Genomic DNA, 27,006 nt, shown 5'->3' with positions numbered 1-27,006 from the left:
TTTGGTTCTTTCGGTAAAGTCACGCAGAAAGAGAAAATAATAAACACACGAGGTTTCGATTGCAACACAAGCAATCATCATCAGGTACAAATGAAAGAGAAAACAAACCTAGTACACTTAGAAATATAATGCAATACAACACAGATAGTCGGCTAACATAACAGTCAACACCCTACCTGGTTGATTACTGATGATGATTGCTTGTGTTGCAATCGAAACGTCGTATGCTTTAATTTAATTTATTATTTTCTCTTTCTACGTGACTTTACCGAAAGAAACAAAGAGTAAAAGAATGGGAAATTTAATAAATTATTTATTGTGTAACTGACACCATCTGCAATAAAAAATATATGTAAGAACAAACATTGTAGGTTGCGAAATTGCAGTGATTTGACTCGTGGCAGGCTTATGCTGAGTGAACTGCAATTAAATAACTGTTACGTGATCTTTATTTGCACTGGAGGTGCAGCCAATGAAACACGTTCACACATTTAAGTATGACCAAGCGTGAAAAGAACACAAAACAAATCTGAAAACAATCGCAAAGTTACGGGAAACTAATATCACCCAAGCACCCACGAGGAGTGAGATGAATGTTGACATTTCAGGGTCACTTTCAAGAATGTTTCCTTTATAAAGTTTCACATTTAGTGGCCTCTAGTGGATGCAGGGATCATATGTAGGTGGCAGGGTTGTGGCGTTGTAACACTTGTGTCTTACAACAAGAGGGTTCCATTCTCGATTCGGGAACTGTCCGTGTGGAGTTTGTGTATTCTCTACCTTTTCTGCATGGGTTGCCTTCGGGTGGTACGGGTTCCTCCCATATCTAACACAAACCCCCACGTAAAATGTAACTGGTATTCGCCAAACAACTGGGATTACACTGAGAGACACGGGCCCCTACTACGAAAATTTGGCAAGATCCTCCTGACAAAACAATATCGAAGCTTGTACCAAAGCACATATTGTGAGCTTACGAATTAATATTCATTCTAACATCCATAACGTTCATTCATGACCTGTGCGGGTGTGCTTGCGTGTGCGCGTACTTAAGGGTCCTGATATGCCTCCCCAAAAGAACACTGTCTACTTTCGTGATGGAGTCCGCAGGATTGACTTAATTCTCTGCTACGACAAAAAGGTTCAGTCTTGCGGCGCCGTCAAGAATCAGGTAAGAACACGGCACGGGGAGGGGCCTTTATCTGGCAACAGATGTGTAATTGACAATTTTATTATTAAAAGTTTCAAGTTGAAGCTCTTTCAACTTCAAGTATATATTAAGATGGCCACTTAAATTTTGATTTAAAGCTTTCGTGACTGCAGTAATTCATAGCTCTTTCGGTAAAGTCACGTTGAAGGGAAACAATAAAATAATCAAATATATATAAAATAAAAATTATCACAACGTTTCGACCATAACACAAACGGTCGTCATCAGGTCTGATGACACAAACGGTCGTCATCATGTCTGATGACGACCGTTTGTGTTATGGTCGAAACGTCGTGAGAATTTTTATTGTTTTATATATATTTTATTATTTTATTGTTTCCCTTCAACGTGACTTTACCGAAAGAGCTAAGAATATGGCCACTTAAGTTGCACCGACTGAAGTGGTTCTTTTATTCCAATGCAAGGCTCTGCTGACTGCAGGACGTTTCTTCACCTCTTGACTCCCACAGGAACACGAATGAGAACGCATTAGAACGTGGGTTCTCGATTTTGTTTTGGTAGAATAAGCGGTCCGAGTATCAGGCGAGCCTGATCAAGATGGGGCTGGCTCTGGAGATGAGGCCATTGGAGGTAAGTTGTCTGCATGTCTCTCAGCTATCGATTGCACATCGTAGAAAGATAATCCAAAAACTATGAAGCAATTTTTTTGTATCTTGATTTGAAGCTTTCGTGACTGCAGGAATCCATACTCTTTGGTTCTTTCGGTAAAGTCACGTAGATGGAAACTTAATAGATCACGACGTTTCTATCGCAACACACGCAACCGTCATCAGGTGAAACAAACACAGCAGGAGAACTGCTGACGTAGGATTAATTTTCCATCTACGTGACTTTACCGAAAGAACCAAAGAGTATCTATTGTTGTTAATTTTACTAGGTAAGGCCCACTGAGCTACGTAGCTTTTTTCCAGAAGCGACCGGGCCACAAATGATAGCTCAACGAAGCGACTTATCACGTGGAAATGTATAGCAGCCAAATACTCCAAACACACGTTTATAAATGTGGAGTATTAAACCGGAGGCCCCATAGAAAAATCCATGTGATCACAGCGAGAGAGACACGCAAACTCCAAATATACAGGCATCAGGGTCGCGATCGAAGCCACGCACTCCTGCATACCAGACGAGGGAGTTAACATCTCGCCCACCCTAGCAGTTACAGCTTGGGGGGGAGGAGGGGAAGCCTCCATCCAGCAGTGGATTGATCAAAGCTGCTGACGAAGAGACCAGCTTTCGTCGTGCCGATAAAACACCTGCCAAAACTTTCTTCAATAAATTGGTGGTGGTGGACTGAGAGACGGTGAGGGCAAGAAAAAGAAGAAACGTAACTTACAAAGGCATATTTTTCCACGAGTCAATACATCAAACAGCGCACTGACTCCACAACCATTCCCGTCTCCCCACGCCCGAGCCCTGCCAAGCCTCACAAGGCGACGACGCAAGCGGATTATGAATACCGCTCCCGCAGCGCTACCACCAAGTCTGCTCTCTGGACTGACGACGGGAGGGAGGGTCGAAGGGAAAGGAAAGCAACTTGGAGATAACACTTCATGACCGACGACCACCGTCTCGTCGTTCACCCCCCCCCCCCCCCCCCCAATCTGTTAAAATCGATACGGATTCGGCTCACTCCGTGGCAAAGTCAAAATTTCTTTGCCAGTGACCGAAATCCCCCTAAGTTCGCAGCCGTCACCACTAGAGCATTCCCGCGATCCGGCGACGTGCGTGGTTTAATTATTCATGCCGGCCGTCCCCAACCTGCCTGTGATCCCGCAAGGCCGTAACGTATGCGGGGGAAGGTGCTCCGAGCAACTGATGCAAACACGATTTTTTTTTACTACACGAAACACCGCAGTTTGTTTACCATTGAGTGGCCGGCAAAAATAGTTTGAGGGCCCAGAATGGTTGGGGAACTACCGATTTATGTATTTAACTTTGGCCTAATGTTCGTTTTGTGTATCTATACGATAATAGTTGTCAAGTATAAATGTCTCTACACGTGTCGTTACATATTTGGTATGACCACACGTGTGTGTGTGTGTGTCAATCGACACCCTTGCAAATGAGCTGCCCCGTCTCAGGGATATTCCAGGCGCCATATTTAAATTAGCAGCGGAAGGGGAACTCTGTATCGAATTCACAGACTCGCGAGATGCTCCGTCCACCAAATGCACATGCGCAGTCTGGTCCCACCTCCCCCGACGGCCGCCCCTCGGTCACGTTGTCATTGGCGCTGCCCCTGGCTTGGTGCTGTCGTGGCTGCCCCCGAGTTGGTGCTGCCCTGGCTGCCCCAGATGCCCCTGGGTCTCGGTGTTGTGGTTGGTGCTGGGCCCCGGTAGCTTAGCTCTGGGCTGTGCCGTTGTGTCTTGCTCTCTCCCCTCTCCCGTGTAAAGCGTTGTTGGAGATGCGATTGAATTTAGGCGTCATATAAATTCAAATTGCCAACGCTGCTGCTGTTGTAGTGGTCGGTGGTTGGCACCAATCTGAAGCAAACCCCGACGTCAACTCAAGAACGTAACCCCCGACATCTCTCCATGTGCGGTAACATCAACACCCACAGTTGTTTCCCTACTGCTGTGCTCCCACCGTCTGTGCTCCCCTCCCTTCACAGAACCCAGACACCGACCAGTGCGGTCAAGTACAGTCAATTAACCCTCCCCCCACCGCCACAACGACCCGCCTGCCGTGGACTGAGAGACAACAAAACAGGGCTGTATGCGCGTAAAATGTATACACGAATAGGAATGCACGAGGGGGACAGAGAGGGCAGTGGAATTTGACTTTGCGGTTGAGCTGACAAGAGCCAAGATGTGGCGGCTACACGGCCTGGGGTGTGGCATCATGATGCACATGTAGGCTTCACGTGTCCTGCTCCCCCCCCCCCGTCTGAAACATAAGGCGCATTTATAATAGTTTCATTTCATGCCACGTCGAGATACATCTCGTTTGTCCGCTTTTTTTTCGAGGTGATTTCCCCGCGACAAACGAGCGTCGACGCGGCGGAACAAATCTCCTGTTTGGAGCCCTGAGCCAGTGGCGGAAATTCCACATTGCTATAGCGGGTGACGAGCCTATCCACAGGACAACCGCTGTTGCGTTCCCCAACAAAGCGGTGCTCACTTTCATTAAACCCCCGGGAGGAGTGATGGCGATTGGCTGAATCAACCGCCAACACTCGCCCCCACCCCCCCCCCCGTAAACCCAACCAGGATTCGAACTCGCAACCTTCCGCTCGCGAGCCGCTCGCTCAGATTGCTGAGCCACCCCCTGGGCCGGAGAGCGACGCGCGAGCGCTGCTCAATGGCCGTGCCTCCCCTTTCCTTCGCCTCGGCCTGGGAAAATAAAGATGGCTTCAAAGCGAGCCTCCTGAGTAGGCAAGTCCTGACTTGCCTCTGGACTCGTCTGGGACCAGCAGGGGGGGGTGGCGGGGGGGGGCGGCTTCTCAAGCGGGCTGCGATGTCGAAGCACCAAGCAATTTTTACGTTCCGCGGAATGTTCTTCGAGTGGCCTCAAAAGCGTTGCATTGACGTTGCCGACGCCTGGTGCCGTATCGCGGCGGCCGCTGCTCGATGTTGGCTCATATGACGTAGACACTGCCGATTCAAATGAAAAATTTCTGTCATGATTTTATTACTATTTTAGCTTACGTGAGCGCCGTCACCTTACACCAAATTGCGTCTCAAAACGGCGCTTGCGGAATTTGTAACGAGCACAGTTTTCTCATGGAAGAGCGGGATACCAGACAAACTGGAAGGCAGCCAGAACCTGCGCCAATAATTGCCAAAGCTGTGTGGTCCTATATCTGGATGATTGGCCAAATCCATGAATATGTTTTAAACACGTGGGAGGAAACCGGAGGACCAGAAGAGATCCCGGGCGTGTGAGCGGGGTTGGTAACACTCAATCCCTGTGCAGATGGGAGACTGACCCACTTGCTGTACTCCCATCATACTGTGACCAAACCAGGCAAACGGTGACCTCAAATCCCACGGTTGAGGGAGTTCACGAATGTGTGCGTGATCCGTTAACCCTCTCTGCGTCCCAGTCTCGGGTCAGCGCTGCCTATACCGCATGTGGGACTAAATTGCCAATCATCAGGCAAGTGCAGTGGGTAGCGACAATTTGTGTTCACCCGGTGAAGGTGGACAACGGCGCGTCGCGAATACTGGCGTTTGGAAAGCCCCGCTGTGAATTCGCGCCCTCCACGCCTCCGACGCCACGCAGCACTCCGCACGGATGCATCAAGCAAACCTGCACTAAATACGACATTGGGCAAAACCTCATCGATTCCACCGGTCCACATTTTGCAATCTCTGTGATTTTCCCAACTGCCACCCCTGCTGATTTGATTTCAGGAAGCCGTGGCTGAGTGGATCAGGGCCAGGGCAGCAGATATCGCCGGCTGCGTTGCCGAGCTGGCCCTGCGGGAAGAGGGGTCTCAAGACCCAAGGCCTGGGAACGGGGAACATTTTTCTCAACGCTTTCCAGCCAAAGTTGAGAGCGTTTATGCGTTAGTTTCCCCGTCAACATGGAACGTTGCGCCAACGCTGTTCGGCCAGCGGTTCTAACCGGAGGCCGATGACGGCCCAACGTTGCATGCTTACTGGGTCCGTGCGTCCGTCCGTACGTACGTAACTCTCGTAGAGATGGTGTTGCAAATAGGGACTTACCCTGGAGAACACTGGTCAGATTGATCAAAGGACTATTGCCCAAAATTAGTTGGTACAGAAACCACAGCAAAAACAACTATTTGCAGATACGACAACACACGTTTGGCCCTGAAAGACAGACACCCATTGGATATATGCTAATGCTTTCAGCGCGGACGACTATCCGCAAGATTCCATCTCGCAAGAACACGGTTGGATACGTGGTTTCAGCTCATTGCACGTGTTACCGAATGTTTATTTTTGCCCCAACTTTTAGTGAAAATGTCCCAAGGTGCACCCTGCAATTGCCTGCTCACGCGCCATTACTACTGACGGAAGTTGCCTCCACTCAAATGAGCACCAGAGAGCCCCTCTATCGAGGGCAATCTGTACAAACCCGTTCAGTCGTTATGTGCACCGATGCCTACTTTATTGAGGGCGACATTGGCGCGTAAAATAAAGATTGACTGACCGAATCTTGACGCGACCTTCCTTCCACGCCGGTCAGACTTCTTGGAAGAGGTGGGCAGGTGCCCACACTTTAGCCCGACCGTACGCGACCTGCCCATCGCCCAGCTGCGGTGAACCCATTTACACTACTGGGTGGACAGAGGGTGGTGGGGGGCAAAGGGTTGATATAAAAACAATTAGGTAAAAAAAGAGTTTTTAATGCACACACTTTTATTTGCACTCAAAAGTAGAAAACTAATTCTTTTGACCCCAGAATTCATCAAACTTGATATGCTTAATAAATGTGGGTGGTATCCTTTCGATATGTTTAATTTTCTTTATGCAATCAAGTTAAAAAAAAACAAAAAGATGCCCAGGATCGATGAGACCTGGACCGGTTCTTTCAACTAAATCTCGATTGACACGCAAGACGAAGAGACAGTGTACATAATTTCAGCTCGTTAGGCTTCGTAGATCCGAAGACATTAAGCGGCAAAGATGTGAAAGAATATAAACAGACAACAGGGCAAGTTAAATAAAAGTGTGTAATAATATTTTAATTAAAGCTTGCACCACTGTTTCAACCACCTAGCCGTGAGATTGAATCGAACTGTGTGACCTCCCGGACTGTGAGTCTGGCGCTGTGGCGAAAGTGTCCCTGATTTAATAAAAGGAGAATTCAAATTGAGCTGGCTAACATCCCACACAGTTGGGCCCCGTCCGGAATACTCAGTGACACTTTTCCTGGATGAATGACATCGCTATTATTATTACTACCGTTAATACACCACAAGCCGAACGCTTGCCAATCCACGACACCAGACGCACGGTGACACGGAGCAGCAGCAGTAGCAGCAGCTGAAGCGACCACGACCTCTGCCAGCAGTGGCTGGAGGCACAACCGGCGGTCGTGGTTTTATCCGAGGTCGCCGGCTGCGAGGGCCGACCAGTCATGTTAAAAAGAATGGCCCGCGGAAGCAGGTGTCATAGAGCTACCTATGAACTCTCTTCAAGCGTCTTCGGGTCCACGCAATAGTGGGCGACCCAGTTTCCACCCGTCCTGCCACATGAGCGTAAAGTTCATAGCGTGACGGTCAGTGAGGGCCGACCATTCGGCCCTTACTCACAGGTGGGTGGAGTTGCTCGCATGGCCTCCAGCGGAACTCAGCTGAACAAGGCTGTTCCTTTCCCAGGAGGTGGCCGGGTGGCTCAAGAGGGTCTAAAGAGAGATGAGTCGGCACTGCTGCGATCCTGGGATCGAATCCAGGTTGCAAGTACCCCGCAATCACTTTTTTTGGTAATTCACCAGCCAACAACATTGCACTACTTGTTGGTTGGATTAGGCCGGCAGGGTCCCTAGTGGGGCGTAACGGCCGGCGCTACCCCATCCGCGGTGCATGAGAAGCAGGTTCTGCCAAACAAAAACCTCCCACATCAAATTTGATTCTCCGCTTAAGTTGGCCAAAATTCCAGCTCTCAGAAAGAAACGCATCGACTTGACCGTCACGCTACGAACTTTACTCTCACGTGACCGGGCGGGTGGGAACTGTGCCGCCTCCTATTGCGTGGACCCGAGGTAGGCTTGAAGAGAGCTCATAGGCAGCTCATAGGCAGCTCTACGACGCCTGCTTCCGCGGGCTATTCTCTTTACACGACGGGTTACTTAATTCCTCATGGAACATTTTACGGGGAGTAACCCCCAAGCGGACCCCCACACCCCAGACAGCTCTGGCTAAAATTGAGCCCTTGGTTGTGCTGCTCCGTGAGAGTTGCAGAGCCACTATGCCCCTATGGACACGCACTCATTACTGGGTTGAAAACATCTTAATATGGTGGAGGACTGCAGAGTTTGGCCAATTGTTGGTAGCGCCGGCTCCTCAACCGCCTCACTGCTGCCTTACAACTTCCTCGGTGGATCCTCAACAATTCTGAGAATCGAATTTTCGCGAACGGCGACGACGCTTCAATTCCCATGGTTGGCTACGTACGGTGCGAAAGAAGCCCAACATACGTACGTACAAATAACAAAAAAACTGGATGATGATGATAATGACGACGATGGCAAAACAATTAACCGCTCGGCACGTACGGGGCGAGTTGATGGATGCTCTGTCTCGTGACACTACACCAACGGTACAATCGGGATAACATTTGAGAGGGGGGCAGAAATAAGTTGTTCTTTTTTAATATAAGCCAAAGCATCATCGTCATCAGCAGCAACAATGGCCACAACTATTTATTATTTTATCAGGTAAGGCCCACTGAGCTATACAGCTCTTTTTCAGAAGCGACTTGGCTATCACAAATGATAGCCCAACGAAGCGGCTTATCACGTGGAGATTTATAGCAGCCAAACACTCTAAACGCGCGACGTTGATTCTTAATGTGGAGGGAAAAACCGGAGGACCCGAAGAAAAATCCACGCGACCACGGGGGGAGAAAGAGACATGAAAACTCCAAGTGTACAATGTACATAGAGCGAACCCACGGCCTCCTGTATACCAGGCGAGGTAGTTAACATCTCAATGTCCCACACCACGGCAGCACCACAAAGCCCGCCGCCCCGGAGAGCACTCGGCAAAGAAACGGTTTCCAATGGATCGCGCGCGCCAAAAATACTCACCGACATGCGCAATCACGTTCCGGCGGAATTAAAAACCGCCCCCCGTAATGTCACGCGAGAGGATTGCACGGCACGCAGCACACAAACAATAAGTTACTATTTGTTGATCAAATACGTCCGACAGCAACAAAAGCATGTCGGAACGCGGCACGGGATCGGCGGGTATCGTTCTTCCGCGTTGTTTCTGAGGGCATCGACACACTTTGCCGGGCCGGGGCAATGCGGGTGGAAGAATGGGGGTGGGGATAGGACAGGACCGGTTTCGTCGATCACCACCGATGGGAGCGTCGTTCACTCTCGGAGGCGGCGAATGATGCAGAGGTGTGGAATGATCCACAGCCCAGAACTGCAGGGCAGCCAGAACCGGTGCCAACAATTTGCCCAAGGTCTATATCAGGATATTAGGCCACCTCCATTGATTGGCAAACTGTTTCTCTATCTTCGCACACACACACACACACACGGTCTCGCGCAACCCAGGCTGCGCATAAAATCTTCCGCGGGGCTTTTTTTCCCCGGACCGGCTTGAAGCTTACGAGTCGAGACACAAAAAAATCGCTCGCAGAGGCGGCGCAAAAGGGCCAGTTTCTAAAATCACTTCCTGTAAATGATCAATGAGAAAACCCACCATGGCGGGGAAATGCGTGGTGCAGGCTACGTCCCTGCTGTGATGGGTTTTCTTAATCAACATCACTGGCTTTAAATGGTTATTATTTCTGTTGGATGTGCATCATCATAATTATTGATATTTGCCTTTTGGCGAGTGCTAATGAGGGTCTCCACAGTGTAAAGGAAAGGCCTCTCTTCGTGCGTGGGCTCTCAAAAAAAGGATTTAAAGCAGCAGCGAAGATCCATGGCCGCGCTGTTCTTATGAGCTCCAATGAAGACAAAACCGACACGCGCAGCTGTCTGTTGCTTCAGTGCTGCCTGGAAGTGTGGGTGGCCACACTTCCAACTCGGTGACCTAATCAAGAACAACAGCGACGACGGCAACGACGCGCACGCGGCCACGCGTTCAGCTCTCGCCGAGCTGGCGGCTTGGAGGAGGCGTGCGGTCATTGCACACCCAGAGCAGCGGTCACATGACATGCAGCGCACCTTTGCCCGTTGCTAAACCAAAGGTGGCACTTGCCACCCACCCACCCTCCCACCGCCTTAAAATGTCCCGCCCGTCAGGTTTTTGTTCACGTGCAATTGATCGCTTTTGCTTTGCAGACTCTTGAGTTTATAAATGTTTTTTTTTTTACAGATCCTACAGACAGCGGTGCTGTTTTTCATACGCGACTTTTTTTTTTACATGTGATGTGTTCTACCAGCATCTTCACGTTTAGTTTCATGCCGATTGTACCGTGTTGGTGTTACGACCTTGCCATTCGGAAACTCGACCACGTGCAATCGTTTGTAAATTGATTTATCATGTTTACTGCTGTAATCAGCTGTCTATTAGAGTAACCAGGTCCCCCCAATCGAATCTGTGCAAGTATTGGCCAATGGGTGTTTACCTGTGGCAAAAAATAAACGAGTTGATAAAATAAACAGGAAAATGTCGCAGGCCATCAACGGCTTTTCATGAATGTAAACGTGTAACCCGATTAACAATTCTTCACGTCCGGGCCATACAATTTTAGACACATTTAATAATACAGCACGACTCCACACACTGGACCCGATGGGAGACCGACCGAGGTACGGGCGGATATGTGAAAAAAGGTTGCATATGTGAACGTCTGTAAAAAAATGACAGCCGCACCACAGGGAACAAACATGTTACCGGACGAGAGAAAACGCAGCAAGCGCTAGCGGCTTGAAACACGGGGGGGGAGGAAATGATCAACTGCGAATGCGGAATAAGCGAATGCATCCGCGGCGAGATTATGAATACACATTCCCTCCTACAGCGCGTGAAAAGCTCAAGATTTGTAACTATAAAAAAAATATTATATAAATATATATTTTACCAGGTGAGCTATGTAGATCTTTTCAGAAGCAACCTAGCTGCAAACGATAGCTCAACAAAGTGGCTTATCATTATGTGGAAATGTGTAGCAGCCAAATACCGGTACTCTAAACGCGTGATGTTGATTCTAAATGTTGAGGGAAAAACCGGAGGAGCTGGATAAAAATCCACATGACCACGGGGAGAACATGCCAACTCCAAATATAAAGGCATTGTCAGGGTCGGGATTGAACCCACAACCTCCTGTATACCAGGTGAGGGAGTTAACATTTTGCCCATGGGGAGAACATACAAACTCATTTTTTACAAATCTCAGTCTTAAAACTAATTTTGAAAACATTATTACATGAGCTCTGTCTGTCTCGTCTGAAGAGCGACACGATAGCTCTCGTATAGATGATTCAACACGAACGGAATTTTAGCGAAAAAGTTGTGGCACTTGCCCTGGAAAAAACCGTCCACGTCCATCAAAGCGCTATTGCCCAAAATTTGGCGATAAAAACCCTGCGCTGATCCCTGGTGGCCAAGGCGATGACGTAATTCCGTGTGATGTCATCTCGCCATGCCGTTTGTAAACAATAACTATGATTTATAATTATAATAATTAAACAACTGCATCTGCCGCTCCACCCAACTACAGCAGGCCCTTCTTCTGCCCGCAGTCGCCGAGTAAGTCATCGTAAGGCTGCACCTTTGATTTCAACGATTGTTGCCACCCTGATTGGTGCTGCTCTCCAGTCTTCCGCCGCGGTGGCGAGATGTCATCTTCCTCGTCTGGTACGCAGGAGGTCGTGGGTTCGATCCCGACTCCGACGATGCCTGCTGTATATTTGGAGTTTGCATGTTCTCCCTGTGATCGTGGATTTTTCCCCACTGTCCTCCGGTTTTTCCCTCCACATTTAGAATCAACATGCCTTGAAAGCATTTGGCTGCTATAAATGTCCACACGATAAGCCACTTCTTTGAAGTATCGTTTGTGGCGAAGGCCGCCTCTGAAAAGGAGCTAAAGAGCTCTTACAGTCCCAGAATCCACATCTCATCGGCCTATCACCCACCGAAAAATTTACTCCGCTCAGAGCGTAGCACGGAACGAACGGACACTTGACCCAGGTCAGAGCCACGGGGCGGCCAAGCCAGTGGGCAACAAAACAACGCACCATTCACGAGGCTCCAGGGGAGGGGGGAGAGGAGCGCCCGCCAGAAACGTCGGGCGACTTTTGCCACCGGCATCGCCGCGGCTGTGGTTATTTTAGCCGATCCGCCAACCCCACCGCTTTTGCTCCCATCGCACGCGAACATGGCGAGATTAAAACGCCACGGCTTCTCAGCCACGTTTTGGAGTTGTCCCGCGTGTTGTTCAGCACTACAGGGACCCCTCTACTTACCAACGAGTTAGGTTCCAGAAGTCTGTTCGCAAGTCGATTTGTTCGCAAGTCCAACTTTACTTGTCGATTCCAAATGTGTTGTATGGTGTGTACACTAAATATTAGGAATGGCTTTAAAAGTTGTACAATCTCCTGTAGATGTAAATGCCACTGGTTCTTCATGTGCTGCCGATGTAGATGCCACCACCGCCAACCATTGCGCGGCGGTTGGTCGGAACAGGCAACTGGACATACGGACAAGTTTGTTCGTATCTCTGAAAGTTCGTAAGTAGAGGAGTCCCTGTACGTCCAGACGTCTCACTCCCAAGCACAAGGGACCTCCGGGAAGTCCTTCTAAACTAAGGCTCACTGAGCTATATCACTCTTTTTCAGATGCAACCTGGCCACAAACGATAGCTCAACAAAGTGGCTTACTTTGCGGAAATCTATAGCATTCAAATACTCTAAAACGCGTGTTTCTAAATGTAGAGGGAAAAACCAGAGGACACGGAGAAAAATCCACGCAGGCATGGCGAGAGCGTGCAAACTCCAAATATACAACGGGTGTCAGGGTTGGGATCCAAACCCACGACCTCCTGCATATCAGGCGAGGTAGTTGACATCTCGCCAACGCGGCGCCCTAAACGACCGTCGGGCGGCGTGCCGAACACCATCCCGAGCACAGGGCCGAGAGCCATACAGCACAAGCGCGAAAAACCTACGCAGTCCATTCAAACGCTCTCTTCCGTCACACGACTCGGAATCATTGGGGCAGCCATGGCTGCTGTTGTTTTTTGTGGGTTTCGTGGTTTTAGTTAATGTGGAAGCATTCATCATCGCCGATGTCATCGTTATCACTGAAGGATGAAGGCCTCGTGCCATGTCGTCGCCATCCGTCACGGTAATGAGACGTCACAATCCCATCAAATTCCCACGCACGAACTGACATTTCGCATATATACGCACACAAATCATATTCACGTATAAACAAACGCATACGCAAATATACGGGACACGTTGACATGGGCACACACACGTGTGTGTAAAGGTAAACGCTGGGAATTAACAGAGAATCAGTAAGAGTAGCATACATATATACATGCCACAAATACATGTAAACACCAATACCAACACAGCCGCCATTCGCCACTACGTGACGGTGAGGTCACCACGGCGCCTGTGCCAGGCCAGGTGCACTTTGAGGCCACGTGAGGTGTCAAAGGCTTGCGAACAAGAGGTCACGCGAGAGACCCAGGTACCATGGGTTGGCCGACTGAAATGGCAGGTAGATGCACCAGCTGTAAACCCTACTGTGCCAACTAAACACATACATACATACAAACGTGCATATAAACGGTACATTTACATATCATTATCATGAGCCATGATCTACCCACTGCTGGATTACAACCTTCCCATGCCGTCGCCATCCCCAACAGCCCTGCGATGTCACGACCCACCTCACTCTTGCACAACAACTCACCGTGTCCCCCCCTCCACCTTCACACGATGGTCATCATCTCAGGCCTATATTTTCCTCCCTTGGCTGCGACTCAATCCTAAGCCATCAACCGTTGGGCATCTTCCCTCCTAACCACGATGCGTCCCCTGCCCCGAGCCCACTTAGTTTTCTTTGACAGTCAACACGACGTCTCGAACGTTCGTCTGGTCATCCTATCGATGTGTTCCTCTCCCTGTATCTCAGTGCAATTTCAAGAAATCAACCCCCCTGACTCCTCAGCTTTTGTTCCACGTCCTTTGTCAATGCTCATTGTTACAGACGGTCAATTCCGCGGTAATGGAATCACAGCACAGGTCGTGAAGCTGGAAACCGGAAAAGCTGAACAGAAATGACCTAACGTCGTGTCTTTTACCGTTTCCAAATGTTTTTTAAGCGGCAGGTCCGCTGCAGGTTAAAAAATCCCAAATCAACCGAATGACTTGAAGCCGTGATAAATTGCCGCGCTCGTTCGTCACGTGACAACTCTGTTCAAACAGGGTTTAGCAAAATTTGGAAACTATGTTTGATTTAGTGTGATGCTCCATCTCTCTGTATCCCCTGGTATATCTGTGTTAATTCCCTCTACTTAAGGTCTGTATATATATCTGCGGTTATGTGTTACCTCTACCTGACGATGATTGCTTGTGTTGCAATCGAAACGTCGTGTATTATGCAATTACATTTTTTCTTATTTCTACGTGACTTTACCGAAAAAAAAACAAAGATTAATTCCTGCAGTCACGAAAGCACCAAAATCGAGTTTGAACCAACTCTGTTAAAATCGGCTGTGCCGGGCGAAGGAGGGAGGACGACACGCGCAAAAAAAATGATGAACCAACAAAATCCGAGTCGCCCTCGAAGACGGGCTTGCACAGCCCAATGGGCTTCACTCGGTGGAAATAAACTTCTGAACTTCCACGACTTCGATGCTGTCTCAATAGCCATACGTCCAATCGCCAAGCGGGTCACACACACCCAACCAGAATCTTTATTTAGACTGCAGGAGGAGTCCGATGAGCTTCTGAAGCTCTATTTCACAGATGTCCAGGATGGGCGGGTCAACAAGTTGCAACAACAAACAATACAACAACAAAAGAATACTCTTTGGTTCGTTCGGTAAAGTCACGTATAGGTGTAAAATAAAATAAGTCATGACGTTTCGGGCGCAACACACAAGCGTCCGTCATCAGGTGGGAAAGCATGGCCTGCTGCTGAGGCAGACTGTTTTCTACAGTTACATGCTAATTTCTCACATGAACATAATGCTAATCTCTCACCTTAACATAGCCACTTCCGTGCCCTCATTGAGGAGGCCGCTTTCCTTATTTTCTACAGTTACATGCTAATTTCTCACATTAACATCATGCTAATTTCTCACATCAACATCACTGGCCCCGGCCACTTCTTTATGACCCTCGGGCTACACCCATTTCAAACCTTTTAAAACAGTCTGCCTCAGCAGCAGACCATCGCTTTCCCACATGACGACGGACGCTTGTGTTGCGCCTGAAACGTCGTGATTTATTTTCTACCTACTTGGTGACTTTACCGTAAGAACCAAAAGAGTATGGATTCCTGCAGTCATGAAAGCTTCAAATCAAAACAAAATAATACAATGGTGAGGCCCACTGAGCTAAACAGCTCTTCTGCAACAAGGAGGGCCAGAGGGTAAAGGTGCAGCCCTGCAACCGTTTGCTCACAACGCTGCTGGCGGAAGAGCCTCCGCTACAGAGAGCCCGGTCCAGAGGGTATTTGGTCTACTTGTCCACTCGATCCCCCGACGAATTTGTAACAGGTGGGAATACCCACACTTTCAAAGAACAAAGATAAAGATCCCGCTGACACCCCCCGCCCCGCACCAAAAAAAAACCACAGGCAATCCTCGGTGTACGCGCTTTTGTGGTACGCAATAACAGGCTGCCGCTTCCCGTCCGGCGCACGGCGACCCCGAGTGGCTCAACGTACCGGGGTAGGGGGGCGACGCCGCCGTCACGTTGCTGCCGCTTCCGCCGCCGCCGCTTCCGCCGCCGCCATACGACGGCGAATCCTGGCTGGAGAAGGTGGACGTGGTGTCGTCACTCAGGCTCTCGCCCTCGGGACCTGGCACTTTCCGTTTTGGCGTCGTCTGGATATGGGGGGGGGGGAGAAACGGGGTCGGACGGGGAAGGCGAGGGGAACCGTCAGGTCCACGCCGCGACGAAGCGCAACCGACAACTGGCAAAACGGCAACCAGCAACTGACAACCAGCAACCGACAAACCGCCAACCACCAACCGGCAACGAGCAACCGACAAACCGCCAACCACCAACGAGCAACCGACAACTGGCAACCAACAACCAACAAATGACAACCAGCAACCGACAAACCGCCAACCACCAACCGACAACTGGCAACCGACAAATGACAACCAGCAACTGACAAGGAGCAACCAGCAACGGACAGCTGGCAACCGGCAACACACAACCAGTAACCGGCAACCGACGTGCCATCAACAGCCCCGCTGACAGGATACGTCAATAAAAGTGAAGGTACAGCCGTGCAATTTCTTGTGTACGGGGCAACCGCTGGCGCAATGGCTTCCACTGGAGGAAGCTGCAGACAGCCCGCGTGTAAAGCGTTACCTTTGGCCTACTCTCACACGACGGACAGATGTTGTGGAATATGTGCGAGTACCCACACTTGGGAGGCCCTCCCCTTACATCGGATTGACAAAAAGGCGTTTGTCTTATGAGATGACTTGTCTCTGTCATAGGAATGTGGAACCTCCAGCAACAGCTCAGGTCAATAACTGAACGGGAAATACTATTTTTTTTTAAACCTGTTTATTTTAGATCACTATTTATCATGAAACAGCAGTCACCGTCAAGACACTCAGTTCTGCTGGGTGTATTTTTTTAAAATCACTACATTTTCACGTACTGAAACACGCCCACTGAAAACAGCGGCGACGTTGCTGTTACACACACACAAAAAAAACGTCGGGGGTAGCACAAAAATTTTCCAGACTCATGTTTCGCTTTAAATTAACAAACGAAATGTTAAATAATAATAAAAAGGCCTGCTACGTTTCTAAAGGCCGCTTTATGTGACGGTATGCAGGCCGGGCTGCCCACACACACACACACACCTCGAGGGAACGGAGGACTCGCGCACAACACACACACACCTCCTTATAAGGCGCTCCCTAATCGCGCATTTCCAACGACAAATTGCGGCGCCTGCAACGACACGCCGGGCCATCGAGGAGCCACCGCCCCCCGTCTGTCACAACCACGTTGCGTCTGTCATTTTTGTTCCGACGATCACCGACGAAATAAGTTCGCCGACGGCGTGGGGGCCGGGGGGGGGGGGTTCCGACAATCGAAGACGGCTCCACTCGAGTCTACGGCCAATACCGTTCGGCGCGCGCGAGAACATTCCCGACCAGCGCCGGCGCGACGCGAATGGCTTCACGCGCGACGACCCGTTATTTAGCTGTGCGGCGACGACCCACCTCGCACAAGCCTTTGAGCTGCAGCGAACCAATGATTATGGCCGATTAGATGCACTCACGTCTGATATGGCTATTGTTCACAATTGCACCAAATTAAAATAAAACCTACGCGCGAGGCGATCTCGGCTGCTCCATCTCCCCGGTGGGCGCTGAACGCCCGGACGCTACCCCCCCCCCCCCCCCATTGAGGATGCCGCTTCGTTGTTATTCGCGAGCGCCGGCACGGCACCCCCCATCCAAGCGACGTGTCCTCAACAGGCCCACTTTTAACTTTTCACGACAGTCAAAGTTACATCTTTAATCAGCGGTCATTGAGAAGACATTGAGCTCCGATGGTGTATTTTTTGTATATGCATTGCTACGTATTAAAACATGTCGGCTTAAAGAGCTGTGGCTTAAAACAGCTACATTGTGTGTCATCTCTAATCCACGTGTTCCATTATTCAATGCCCAATGTTAAAGCTTTTGTTCCATCTTCATCTGTCAGTTCCCACGTCCCCGATACCCATTTAATAGCAGGTATGACGTGATTATTTAATAATAGATGTAATATATACGAGAAATTAAAACTACACTTCAGAGGCCATTGAAGATTACTGATGTTCCACAGCACCTAAAGTTAAAGTATATTCATCTGAAAAGTAAGGAGTATATCACATGAGTTCAAATAGTTTTAAAATAATAATTGTTTAGTTTGTAATGCAGTTTCCGTTCACTGTCAGAGAGAGAATGATGCAGAGGTGCGGGGAAATCACAAGGAGCCAGAACTAGTACCAACAATTGCCCAATCTTTGTGATCCTCTCTTGAGATCATTGGTCAACTCCATTCATGACTGTATGTGAACTCAAGTATTGTTTTTGTAACTGTACAGTGTGAAGCGTTCGGTAGCGGCGACACAAGTGATTCACACACCATTTTGCAATGAACCTGGTGGGTCGTTATTTCGATTCCTAGCCTGAACTCACATCAGTGGCGAGCGATGGGTAAACCAGTTCTGACAAACCCTCACCTTCACCAAGCCTGCGACTGTCACAACCGTGGGGAGACCTGCACCGAGCAGTAGATTAAGGAATCGCTGAAGTGATCAATTTTAGAAGAGTCAACTGGCGCGGTAGTGAGCTGTTATCTCCCTCGCCTGGTAAACAGGAGGTGGTGGGTTCGATCCCGTACCCTTACGCCTGTATATTTGGAGTTCGCATGTTCTCGCTCCCTGTGGTCGCGTGGATTTTTCTCCAGGTCCTCAAGTTTTGCCCTCCACATTTAAAAACATACATTTAGATGATTTGGCAGCTTCCATAAATTCCCACGTGTGATTATATAAGCCACTTCGATGAGCTATCATGTGTGGCCAGGGCGCCTTTGAAAAGGCTCTAATAGCTGCGTGGGCTTTTCAAACAGTGTAGTTAACTTTTTAAAGATATCACTACGGGATGCAATTTCCAAGATGACAGGAAGTTGCATGGCCACTTAAACAACAGATCTTGAGAAGGACTCTCGGTTTATACAACTTGGCCCTTTAGTGCCTATCGCATCTTTCAAGGGGCCCACTGCTTTCTAACTCGGCTGTCTGTATACATTCATTTGACGTAGGTGCTACATTATTCACTTTACTTAGATCCTACATTACACTGGACACTGCTGAAACAATTATTTGAAATCGTGCCACAGAGCACATGTGTGCGCATGGCAAAAACACGGCACACTCAAGCGCACGTGCTATGCTAACGTTGGGCACGTGTACATGTAGAGTCCGCTCCGTCAACGCACTGCTAGATGACAGCCTCCACCATGCTGTATGGCTGATAGCAGTTCTTTGGACACACTTCACCGCGCCGGCCGGTGCACGCTCTCTCGTGAAGGCGGGCAGCATAGACGTTGGAAGTATATCGATACGGCAAAGCTTTCCTGCATTGCCCTCTGGAGCCCACAAAATAGAACCCCGCCCCCCGCCCACAACAGCCTATAACACCTGTTGTATACGTGGCCGATCGCTCATCCAAGATAACCCTCTAGGGCGATCAAACTCCCCCCCCCTCCTCCCGGCTTAGCTTCCGAGAACCTGGCACGATCGGTCTTACGTTCCTGGGCGATTTTGATGGCTACGGCAATGTCAATTATCAACCAAGGGGTCTCCTTCCGTAGAGCGGTCATATCGAGGTCCGCGTGTCGATGCAGTCCGTTTAATATCAGGTGCTTTTAAACGCGGGAGAAGAAGTGTAATATGAATATGCGCGACTATATTATTTAGATAATTTTGCTGCTGTAAACTTCCACACGATGGGCCGCTTCTCCGAGCTGTCATTTGTGGCCGGGTTCGCTTCTGAAAAATAAATTAATAGCTCAGTGGGCTTTACCTGGTAGGATAAAAAATAGTTTTATTTGTATATATATTTTTTAAACTGATCTGTTTACCTTTCCGATACTTTGCACTCCCATCCTGTTTAAGTACTGTTTGTTGTCGTGAGGGTTCTAACCCACGCGCCCCGACTGGACATCTATGAAAAAGAGCTTTAGAGCTCATCGGATTCCTCCAGTATAAATATTCTGACCTAGTGCAGAACCCAGAAGAGAAGTAAAATAAAATAACTGTACGCCAAGCAAAGGAATGCCTCAATATCCGTTCCTCCGCGTCCCCACGCTGATATCTTATTAGATTATCGACGTTAAGCTGTATGCCTTGGCTTGGCGTGCTCTCCAACCAGCTACTCCGCTGCGTCTCAGCAGAGTAGCGGCCACTCAACCATTTAACAGCAAGTCCACAGTTCAACTCTCCTCGCTGCGGGCATCTGCTACAGATTTTGAACTCTCGGTCAGATGCACTTCTGGAATATTCTAAATATACACTGTTCCAGCAGCTCGGCCTGGAAGTCCCAATCCAAGCGATCACGTTTATTTGCTCAAGCACAATGACTCATTGATGCCTTTCACGTCGTATGACATTAAATGGTCTTTTTGATGGCCACGCAAGAGGAGCCCCTGTGTTTTGTTTTTTCGGATCGTGCCGCGTGTCGTCCTCCAGCACCATGTCAAGACGTTTTCGCTCCATGTGCCGGAAGCTTCTTCTGGAAATGAATTCACGCTCCCGGCACTTGGGAGGGAAACGTCGGACGTCGTGCCGAGCAACACAAGGCGGTGTAACCCGAAAACACATCCGAGACCCATAATAAAGCACAATCGCCAAGATCTATAAAGTACTATTAGCCTGTAACTTGTATACCAAAGTCATCAGATGCTGGGACCAAGGTTCAATCCAAGCATTCAAAGCTCCGAACCTTCAGAAAAGCAGCGTCATCGCCAAAAATCCACGTTTGAACAGTATAGATAAGCAGACAATACATCTCCTGCACACATCTATCTGTCCGCTAAAAAATAAATAAGATATTTTTTTACACGACCCATCGGGTCAACGGCCTTCTGAGAGTGCATCATTTCAGCAACGTTGAATCAGTGGAAGCTGAAGTCGGGACCAGCTTTTGACATACAGCGTCTCATCAGCAGCGTCAGGAGGCTTGCCTGCTTGTGAATCAATGCCCTTGAACTGCCAGTTGTTATAGGCAAGGGGCCCTCTCTTCAAGCTATGCCTTCCCCAAGTTAGATCGCTCGCTTTCACGGCGCCCTCCGTGCCGTCTGATCACCTCGTTCGTACACAGGGGGTTCTCATCCCGCGCTATTTTCAGTTCTCCAATTAAAAGCAGAACAGCGGACAGGCATTTTTCGATATAACTCAAGTAGTGCGATGACGATGAAAACAACGTGAAATACATTTATAAAACTACAACTAGTTAAAGAGTAATGATACTGTAATATGATTTAAAAAAACACTGTAAATAAGCCATCCCTCGATATTAAGTTCTGGTGCAGAATCACAATTAACCAATCACTCCATCCTATCTCATTTTTAGTTTGCTGTACAGGTGGGGTCATGCGCGTTCAAAAGCACACGCAGATTTTCATCTTGGAAAGGAATATTTCGTGAGAATTTAAGTGAATTTCTTATTCTTGCACTAATGTCGGTTTCCTAATGACATGCGGAAAGAAACATCTTTAAACACATCTAAAATAGTACGATGATGATAACAATCACAACGAATATCCTACAAATAAATTAATAAATTGAAATGTGTTGATTTAGAAAAATACTGAAATTCAGCCATCCCTCGAGATAAATTTCTGGTGCGGAATTATAATTGACTAATCACTTCGGTCAACGTGGTTTTTTTTTTGCCTGCTCTACAGAGGTCAGGTCATGCTCTCTCATGACACAGATTTGCATTTTGAAAAGAGGTTTTTTTTGTGATTCAATTTTAGTGCATTCCTCATCCTCCCACGACTTTTGGTTCTGGAGCTAAAAGCGGAACCAAAAAAACAATCTTCCGGTATGATCGCTCTCATCGACAAAAAATATAGATATCAAAGCCGTCCGTTCGAATGAAGCTCTTCTCTGATCGAATGTAGCTTTTCGCTGGCAAAAATCTAATCTCAAACGGGTCATGCCTGGTTACAGAGTTATTTTAGTCTTTCAGATGTCATCAAAGTTTTTATTTCTTTTTCAATTGGCTCTGGTGGCGAGGCTGCCGACGCGGATGGTATTTATTAGATAATAATGTACTCGATTCAAAACTGCGAGTTGAGTAAGGGACACGCAACCCACTGGTTCACGCCACCACAAATGAAAACCCAAATATCAACGACTCACATCCCCCTTCCAAGCAGCCGGCGTCAGTCCAGTGTTGTAATTAATCAAAGGACTGCATGGCTTTTTACGCAATGCCCACTTACACGAACAATACATTTTGGATTTTAAATCGTCGCTCAATGTGACCCCACCCCACATCTCAAGGACACTGTACAGAAACATTGGGAAATTTGTTTTTCTTTTGCCAAGTGAGTCACAGGCACGGAAGAAAAGGTGCTGAGGCTGGACTTGACCTGAGGCGGGGAGTTGACAGCACACGTTGCTGAGGGGTAATAGATATCCATACGATGGGGGGGGGGGGTAGGAGAAAGAGTGCTCTTCCACAAAACAAAAGTTCACTCGGGGCTTGTACGAAAAGGCAGCAGTGGTCGCCTTAACTGGAATAATCAACACATTCAAAGTTCTCCTAATTTTCCCATTAATACCATAAATGCCACACACTCGAGACTCAAATCACCTCTACACTTGTCTCCATCATCACTACCGCCATTATCAGCTTGGCCATTACCATCATTGTATTTTTGCATTGCTTTCTGCCATGCCCCTACTGAACATCCGTGAAAAAGAGCTTCATAGCTCATCGGATTCCTTCAGTATAAAAAAAATATATTATGATTCTCAAATTTGAAGCCGATGGTGCAGGAGTTGGCGCTGAAGTTTAATATCCCAAATCAGGTAGTCGTGAAGACGGCATGGACGCCAATCAATTAAAGTGGTGGTGGTGATAAAAAAATATTGAATATCACTGAGGTGTCAATGATGCAGATTGTTCTAGAAGCGAATGAAAGTAGTGCTGGTAATGGTGGTGTTGTAAGTAGTGGTGGTAATGGTGGTGTTGTAAGTTTCATGTCCACAATCAAATAAGTGATCATGAAGATGGCACAAAAGTCAATTAATTCAAGAGTTGGTGACATTTGGTATTCCTAATCCGTCAGTGATGACGTTGGGCATGGAATCCAATTAAAATAGTGGTAGTGAAGTTGCATTACCCTAAACCAGGTGATCATAAACAGGGGATGGAAAACACCGAAATCTGCGCCAGAAGTTGACGAGAGACATCTCGCCCAACACTTACACGTACAACAACCCAATAACAACACAACCACTGTATACAACTCCTAACTTTTGGTTATGAGCCAAAGGGACCACAACCTCCACCATAATCACAAGCATCACCACCTCGGTACCACAATCTTGACCACGATCACCACGATCCCCAGCATCACCACCACCTTGTCACCACAAATCTCCACCACGACCACCAAGCATCACCACCACCACCTTGACACCACAACGACCAGCATCTTCATCACCACCACAACCACGACCACCGTCACCACAGCCACCAAATCATCACCACCACCACCTTGACACCACAACCACCATCAACACCACCACCTTGACACCACAACCACCATCAACACCACCACCTTGACACCACAACCATCATCACCACCACCTTGACACCACAACCATCATCAACACCACTACCACCACCTTGACACCACAACCACCATCACTACCACCACCTTGACACCACAACCACCATCACTACCACCACCTTGACACCACAACCATCATCAACACCACCACCTTGACACCACAACCATCATCAACACCACCACCTTGACACAACAACCATCATCACCACCACCACCTTGACACCACAACCATCATCACCACCACCACCACCACCGTGACACCACAACCATCATCAACACCACTACCACCACCTCGACACCACAACCATCATCACTACCACTACCTTAACACAACCACAACCATCATCAACACCACCACCTTGACACCACAACCACGACCACCAAGCATCAACACCACTACCGCCGCCTTGACACCACAACCACAACCATCATCACTACCACCACCTTGACACAACCACACCCATCATCAACACCACCACCTTGACACCACCACCTTGATACAACAACCATCAAGCATCACCACCATCACCACCTTGGCACGCTGCTGCTGCTGCTGCTGTTGGCCTGCGTCGCTCTCCTCGCCCGAGGCCGCCGCCGCCTGCTGCTGCTGCGCCAGCTGCTGCTGCTGCTCGGCCGCGGCTCGGGCCGCTCTCTGGAGGGCCGCGAGCCTCCTCCTCAGCGTCCGCTTCTGCTGGAACGAGAAGGCCGGGTGGTTGACGGCCATGGTGAGAAGCAGCGTGAGGGTCTCGTCGCAGCCTTCGTCTTCGTCGCCGTCCTCCGCCAGCGCTGCTCCTCCGAGGGCGGCGTAGAGGGCCGAGGCGGCCTCGCGGTTGTCGGAGCGGAGGAGCGCCGCGGACACCACGAGCCGGCTGCGGGCCGAGGCGGCTAGGGGTAGGCCCCTGTGGCGTCCTCCTCCGCCTCCTCCCGCTGCCGCTCTTCCCGCAGTCGCGCCGGCTCCTCCGTGACCTCCGGGGGCGACCAAAGTCCCCGCGGAGCCATCGCGTCCGACACCCCCAATGACTCCACCACCGCCGCCGTGTCCCCCAGCATCCCCATCGCTCGCCCGTACCACGCCGACGGGTCCGTGCCCCGCTGCGTCACCCACTCCTCCTGCACATCCAACGCGATCTCCGCCTTCTTCTTCGCCTTCTTCTTCGCCATCACCGCCACCGCCATCGTCCTCGTAACCGCCGCCACCCGCCACGTCCATCATCATCACGTCGGCCGCGTTGTTGGCCCTGGCCTCGGCGTCCCGCAGCGAGTGGTAGTCCTTGCGGGCCAACTCCTCGAGGCAGGCGGCGAGGAAGCGCAGCTCGAGGGGGTTGACGAGGTCGAGGAGGCCGCAGGCGAACTCGAGTCGGGACGAGGGACCCAGCGCTCCGAACCAGCGGTAGACGGAGGAGGCCCCGGAGGTTAGCGAGCCTCCGGGGCCGCCGGGTCCATGGAGTTCGAACCCCAAGTCCAACCCGAACCCTTGCGGCATCGTGGCCCCGTGTCACTCCGTCTCTTTCGTTACAATAACAACAACCACCACCACCATGCAACTCGCGTGTGTGGTTTGTTGGTCGGTTCGTCGTCGGTGTCTTCCTCCTTCGTATCTCCCTCCTCCTCCTTCCTCCTCCTCCTTCCTTCTTCTGCCAGCCGCCTTCGCTTGTTGTGTTAGGCGACGAGCGGGATGTTGTTGTAGTTGTTGTTACGGTTGTTGTAGTAGTTGTTGTTGAGGATGTCGGTGTTACTGAGGAGGGGGTGTTTGTTGCGTGTGGCTGTGTAACTGTCACGCCATTGTGTGTGGTGTAGCGTGTGGCCGTGTCTGCGTTAAGGATACCCGGGGCACAACTTGGTTGGTGCAAAATAAATATTTAAATATGATAATATGAATGTTGTCCGTAGGCGCTTGTGGATTTATAATTTTTTTTAATAGTGAGTTTAAAACAAAAGTAATGTGTTGTCAGTGGTGTGTGTGTCTGTGCGTTTGTGGAGAGTTGATAAAGCGATAGGTTGCTGCGAATGAGTTGTTACTAAATAATGTGATGTGTGCGTGGTGTTAACGAGTGTGTGTTGATGTTTGAATAAGAATAAATAACGACATGTTTTATAAATCTGTGTTAAAAGTAAATGTTGCGTGTCATAAGCGTGACAGCCGTTGAACGGTTTGGCGCGAACGGAGTTTGTGTTAACGAATTTATTAACGATTTTTTATCAACGGTATATAATTACAATATCCGGTGATAGCGACAATGTGCAGATTTATTTTCAAATATCGGTCACTAAAACTGTTCAGATTAATAAATCGGATTATCGCATGATAGTGATGCTGGAATAACGAATGCTATATATAACAATCAAAAAATGTATCGACGTGTTAAAAACTAAACAAATATATTACGTAAACAAGAGAAACAAAGGGATCGTATTGCAAAAAAACGTGACTTTGAAGTGAAGAAAGGAGTGAAATGTGTTTTTTTAAATAAAAAAACCGCACAACCTTAACCGTCGTGTAAAGTTCAGCCTTAACATCCGGGCATTCTAGAAGCATCCAACGGCGAATGGAGTGTCGCTCGCGTCGATCGACCGCACCGCGGTTGCTGGAGAAGGAGATTCGTTATGAAAAAAATGTTTTTTTTATTTTTAACAAAAATTATATCGGCGTTATTTTTGACGTTCAAATTCAAACCCGCCCGCGTGATAGTTCTAAAATTTTTTAATATATATAATTTGTAAAAAAAAAAATTGTTGTAACGCACAGAGACACGCCCCCCCCCCCCGCCCGCCGCCCCCGATCTAAATGTCGACGCTCGATTGCTCTCAGCCGGGAGCAATCGAACGTCGACATTCCCCGGATTGTAAGACGCATCTTGCCCCCTCTGTACAATATTTATAAAAAGATAAAAGTTTGAAAGAGCTAAAGTGTAGATGTTTTCTTTGTGTGTGTGTGGTGTTGTTGTTGGTTGTGGTTTTGACGTATTGTGTAGCAGCTGTTCGGCGCGCCGCGCTGTGAATCCCGTCCGAGTCCTGATTCCCGCTCACGGCCACCAACACGCAGTGGGGACGAATCATCCGAACCGGTCCTGGGCCCTCCCTCCCCCCCCCCCCCTAGGTCGACTCGGCCTCAAATGAGTACCTGGTGCGGTGTGTAGTAAACATCGCCACCGGGGGAGACAAAGGCGGCCGTGCGTGGTGCTGGCCACCCACCCCCCTCGTGTGCCATGCCGGCCTTCATAGGTGCCGCGCGCTAGCAGCACTTGCCCCAACAACATAGTCTATTAAGGTTATACGGGTTGGGGGGATGATTTGACTTAGCAACACATTTGTAGACGTGTAACTTGTTATTGACAATCTAGATTTGAAGCTTTCGTGACTGCAGGGAATCCATACGCTATGGTTCTTTCGGTAAAGTCACCAAGTAGAAGGGAAATAAAATAATAAAAATATAAAACAATAAAATTCTCACGACGTTTCGACTGCCAACACAAGCATTCATCATCATGATGATTGTTATTGACACTTTGGCACGTTTGTGTCTTTGTGTGACGAGTTTTTTCGAGAATACGGCCACAGATCTGAGGTAGAACCCCAGTCAATTAAGATTTTAAAAAATA

General features: G+C 48.9%; 1 protein-coding gene across 4 annotated transcripts in view; it reads right to left on the bottom strand.

Annotated features, from left to right (window-relative positions):
* Positions 1 to 26,063, bottom strand: part of ZCCHC14 (zinc finger CCHC-type containing 14) — a 47,686-nt gene extending 21,623 nt beyond the window's left edge. For 2 of the 4 annotated variants that reach the window (XM_032974686.2, XM_032974687.2), the window contains exons 1-2: positions 23,940 to 26,063; positions 15,741 to 15,900 (exon numbers count right to left, since the gene is read on the bottom strand). In XM_032974686.2, coding sequence (XP_032830577.2) covers positions 15,741 to 15,900; positions 23,940 to 24,890 — 1,111 coding nt within the window. In that variant the 5' untranslated portion in view covers positions 24,891 to 26,063. The remainder of the gene's footprint in view (positions 1 to 15,740; positions 15,901 to 23,939) is intronic. The other 2 variants (XM_032974684.2, XM_032974685.2) reach the window with 1 other exon arrangement.
* Between the last annotated feature and the right edge of the window lie 943 nt (positions 26,064 to 27,006).

This window comes from Petromyzon marinus, chromosome 54 (assembly GCF_048934315.1).
Source record: "Petromyzon marinus isolate PM22_M1 ecotype Great Lakes invasive population chromosome 54, UKy_Petmar_22M1.pri1.0, whole genome shotgun sequence".
Lineage (NCBI taxonomy): Eukaryota > Metazoa > Chordata > Hyperoartia > Petromyzontiformes > Petromyzontidae > Petromyzon > Petromyzon marinus.
Note: the sequence above shows the minus strand (reverse complement) of the source record. Positions and strands in the feature narration are given on the sequence as shown.